The sequence below is a fragment of the Cebus imitator genome, unplaced genomic scaffold (genome assembly GCF_001604975.1).
Source record: "Cebus imitator isolate Cc_AM_T3 unplaced genomic scaffold, Cebus_imitator-1.0 Scaffold21, whole genome shotgun sequence".
NCBI classification, from domain to species: domain Eukaryota; kingdom Metazoa; phylum Chordata; class Mammalia; order Primates; family Cebidae; genus Cebus; species Cebus imitator.
Genome location: NW_016107336.1, coordinates 8,248,031 through 8,252,166, shown reverse-complemented (window position 1 = coordinate 8,252,166; position 4,136 = coordinate 8,248,031). Strand labels below are relative to the sequence as shown.

The 4,136-nt window shown below is 40.2% G+C and overlaps 1 protein-coding gene across 1 annotated transcript in view; it reads left to right on the top strand.

Moving 5' to 3' along the window:
- The window catches only part of CMTM6 (CKLF like MARVEL transmembrane domain containing 6), a 20,623-nt gene that overhangs the window by 10,943 nt on the left and 5,544 nt on the right, over nt 1-4,136 (top strand). Inside the window, exon 2 of the mRNA XM_017521680.2 lies at nt 1,097-1,273. Within this exon, the coding sequence (XP_017377169.1) occupies nt 1,097-1,273 (177 nt within the window). The remainder of the gene's footprint in view (nt 1-1,096; nt 1,274-4,136) is intronic.

The following is a 4,136-nucleotide window of genomic DNA, read 5'->3' as shown; positions in this document are numbered from 1 at the left end:
TTTTTTTTTGAGGCAGAGTCTCTGTCACCCAGACTGGAGTGCAGTGGTAAGACTTGACTCACTGCAACCTCTTTCTCCCAGGTTCAAGCAATTCTTCTGCCTCAGCCTCCTGCGTAGCTGGGATTATAGGCACCTGCCACCATGCCTAGCTAATCTTTGTAGTTTTAGTAGAGACAGGATTTCGCCATGTTGGCCAGGCTGCTCATAAATGTGTCTTTTTAAGTTAAAGTGTTTAAGGTACACGTGTTTCTCGTGTTCCACGTTTTTATAGGCATCTTGTCTGATACGAGCTCCTGCTGCCTCTCTCAGTGATTGCCACTCTTCTCCATTGCTGCTAAACGCTATCATTTGCCCTGATTTCCTATATCAGCTTCCCAGTTGGATGTCTGCCCCAAAAGGTTTGCCTTACCTCTGGTCCTTTCTCCATATTGTAGCCAATAAGAACTATTGAAAGCATAAACCTGATCATTATCAACCTTTACTTTAAAACCCTTAAGATCCAGACTCTTTAATTAATGAGGACATTTAGATCTGGCCTCAGCTTGCCTCTGTAGTCTCATAATAATTTGTATGCTGCCATTCTCTTCCCTCAGACTGTACTTGAGCCTTGTTGATTTGACTCACTTTGACAGGTCAGTTGGAGGTTGGGGTATGTGTCTGTATGTTGGGTCATGGGGGCAGCTGCCATGCTCTCTCATTTCTGGGCCTTTCTATGTACTGCTTCTCTGCTGGGAATTTCTTTCTTTAATCTTTAATCCCCAAAAGTGACTCTGTTCTTCAGGTCTCAGCTTTCTCCTTCAGGAAGCCTTTCCTGACCCTGAAGTTGAGCATCTCTCCTATGTGCTTTTATAACAATATATATTTCCCCTGTTCTGGCATTAGTACACGATGGGTTAATTAATTATTTATGTAGCTGTATTTCCTTCAAGGCAGCTAAACTGTAAGTTCTGTGTAGATGGGGTTTATTGACTAATCTTGTTTGCCATAGTCTCCACGTTGTAAATATTTGAGTAAACAGAGTTTATTCAGAAACAGCTTTCTAAATAGGTAGGTTCTCTGAAAAACACTTAAGTGAAATGTTTTTCTTCATTTGTAGTTGCTGTCTCTGCTGGCCTTCATCTGTGAAGAAGTTGTATCACAATGTACTTTGTGTGGAGGACTTTATTTTTTTGAGTTTGTAAGCTGCAGTGCCTTCCTTCTGAGTCTTCTTATACTGATTGTTTATTGCACTCCCGTTTATGATATGGTTGATACCACAAAAGTAAAAGCATCGGTAAGCATGGGAAAATATCATTCCTGTATTAAGAGCATAGCTATTTTGTAATCTGGCATAGTTTTATTGTTCAAAGGAGTAGTGTTTTGAAACTCAGCAACATGAAAAGATAATATCCCTTGTTCCAATTTGCTCTACTCTTAAGCGCCTCTTTTTCCTACCAAGGGGATGATAGAGAGGGAAAGTGAGATTAGAATAAGAGTGACAAACACTACCAATAGCTTATAGTTATTGGTGGTTTAATGTAATTCACATTAGACTTAAAAAGCCTAGGATTTTGCCACTCCTGATTTCTTCCCCCACCTACTTTTTTTTTTTTTTTTTTGAGATGGAGTCTCGCTGTCTCCCAGGCTGGAGTGCATTGATGCGATCTTCTGCCTCCTGGGTTCAAACGATTCTCCTGCCTCAGCTTCCCGAGTAGCTGGGATTACAGGCATGGGCCACTGTAATTTTTGTATTTTTAGTATAGACGGGGTTTCACCATGTTGGTTGGGCTGGTCTCGAACCCCTGACCTTGTGATCCGCCTGTTTCGGCGTCCCAAAGTGCTGGGATTATAGGTGTGAGCAATTGCACCTGGCCTGATTTCTCACTTTTGAGTGTTACTTATTGGTTCTACAATTATTATTATCATTTTTTCCTTTGGGGCTAAGTAGCTAGGTTCTACAATTATTAATTGTGTGCCTTTGCTATCTGCCAGGCATTAACATGCTAGACACTGGCGATAGAGTAATGAACTAATGTGAAATATTTCTGGAGCCTTAAAATAAAACAACATTTGAAACCTAAAGCTTCAGTGATTGGGGAAAATATAACAACATGTAATTCTTCCTATATTTCGCTTTAAAGTTATTGTGAAAAGTTGTCTATAAGTGAATTAAGAATGCATTTGTTGAATTTATGCATAAATTTTATAAAAATAAAAACTACTTGAGAGTCTTTTATATTTTACAAAATTAGAAATGCTTAACTTTTTAAAGACTTTGTTTGCTGACCTTATAAGGTTTTCTTGTTTTGTTTTGTTTTTGAGATGACGTCTCACTTTGTTGCCCAGGCTGGAGTGCAATGGTGTGATCTCGGCTCACTGCAGCCTCTGCCTCCCAGGCTTAAGCAATCCTCCCACCTCAGCCTCCCCAGTAGCTAGGACTATAGGTGTATACCACCATGCCTGGCTACATTTTTTGTAGAGATGGGGTTTTGCCTTGTTGCCTAGGCTGGTCTCAAACTTCTGGATGCAAGTGATCCACCCACCTTGGCCTCCCAAAAGTGCTGGGATTACAAGCATGAGCTACTGTGCCTGGCCCTGACCCTTCCGAGTAGCTGGGTAGTAGCTGTGACTACAGGTGTGTGCAACCATGCCCAGCTAACTTTTTTGATTTTTAGTAGGGTTGAGATCTTGCTATGTTGCCTAAGCTGGTCTTGAACTCCTGGGCTCAAGCACTCCTCCCGCCTTGGCCTTCCAAAGTACTGGGCTTACAAGTGTGAACCCATGCCTAGCCTGATTTTGACCTCTTACAAATAAGAGATAACAGTATAAAAACAAACCAGTAAGATTCTATTATTTTAAATTAATAAGCAAGCATTAATTATATATTGATTATACACCTAAGAAAGTTACTTTTTTCTGTATAACCTTTTGTACCTCTTGAATTTTGTGCTATAGGAACCTATTACCTTTTTATAAAAATATATTCTAAGTTAAAAAATAGGCTGGGGGTGGTGGCTCACACCTGTAATCCCAGCACTTTGGGAAGCTGAGGCAAGAGGAGCACTTGAGGCCAGGAGTTCAACATAGTGAGACCTCATCTGTAAAGAAAATGTATAAAAATTAGCTGGGTGTGGCGATGCATGCCTGTAGTCCTAGCTACTCAGGAGGCTGAGACAGGAGGATCACTTGACCCAGGAGGTCAAGGCTGCTGTGAGTTATAATCACGCCATTGTACTCCACCCTAGTGACAGAGTGAGACCCTGTCTTAAAAAAAAAAAAAAAGTTTATACCAAACAGTTAAAATTAACTTTGAAAAATAAGTAGAGTCTGAACCAAATCTTTCAAGCATTTGATGAGCACTTACACACAGTTCTTGGTATAGTCAATATGTGACCATTCTGTCATCTTGGCTAGTAATACAGGTAGCTGCTGTCAGCATGTATGTGCTATATGCCAGTTACTTTATGTGCTGTGTTTTAGAATCCTCACACCTTATGCTCCATTTCTCTTTAGGAAACTTAGGTTTGGAGTTGTTAAGGAACTTGCCCAAAGTTAACACAGCTAGGATGAAAAATAAACTGGGTTTGAACTCAAGGCAAGCCCTTACACTCTGTGACCTAGGCAGAATCCTTTTTTTAAAAAAAATTTCTTTTATTTTACTTTACGTTCTAGGATACATGTGCAGAATAGCAGGTCTGTTACATAGGTATACATGTGCCATGGTGGCTTGCTGCACCTATCAACCTGTCACGTAGGTTTTAAGCCCCACATGTATCAGGTATTTGTCCTATTGCTCTCCCTCCCCTTGGCCCCCACCCCCTGAAAGTCTCCAATGTGTGATGTTCCCCTCCCTGTGTCCATGTGTTCTTATTGTTCAACTCCCACTTATGAGTGAGAGCATGTGGTGTTTGGTTTTCTGTTCCTGAATCCTATTAGAATTCTATTAGGGCGGAATCCTATTAGAACCAATGCCCTACCAACTTGAGGTGCTGTCATGACTAATGCCATTACTATAGGAATCTCTATGACAATAATGACAGAACTCATTTGTTTTATGGAATATATATTAAGAGGATACAGATAATCCTTAGAATTTTTGTTAATTATATTTGTAGTCTTTGAAAAGTTTTCCTTTTTATAGATGAATATGCCATAAG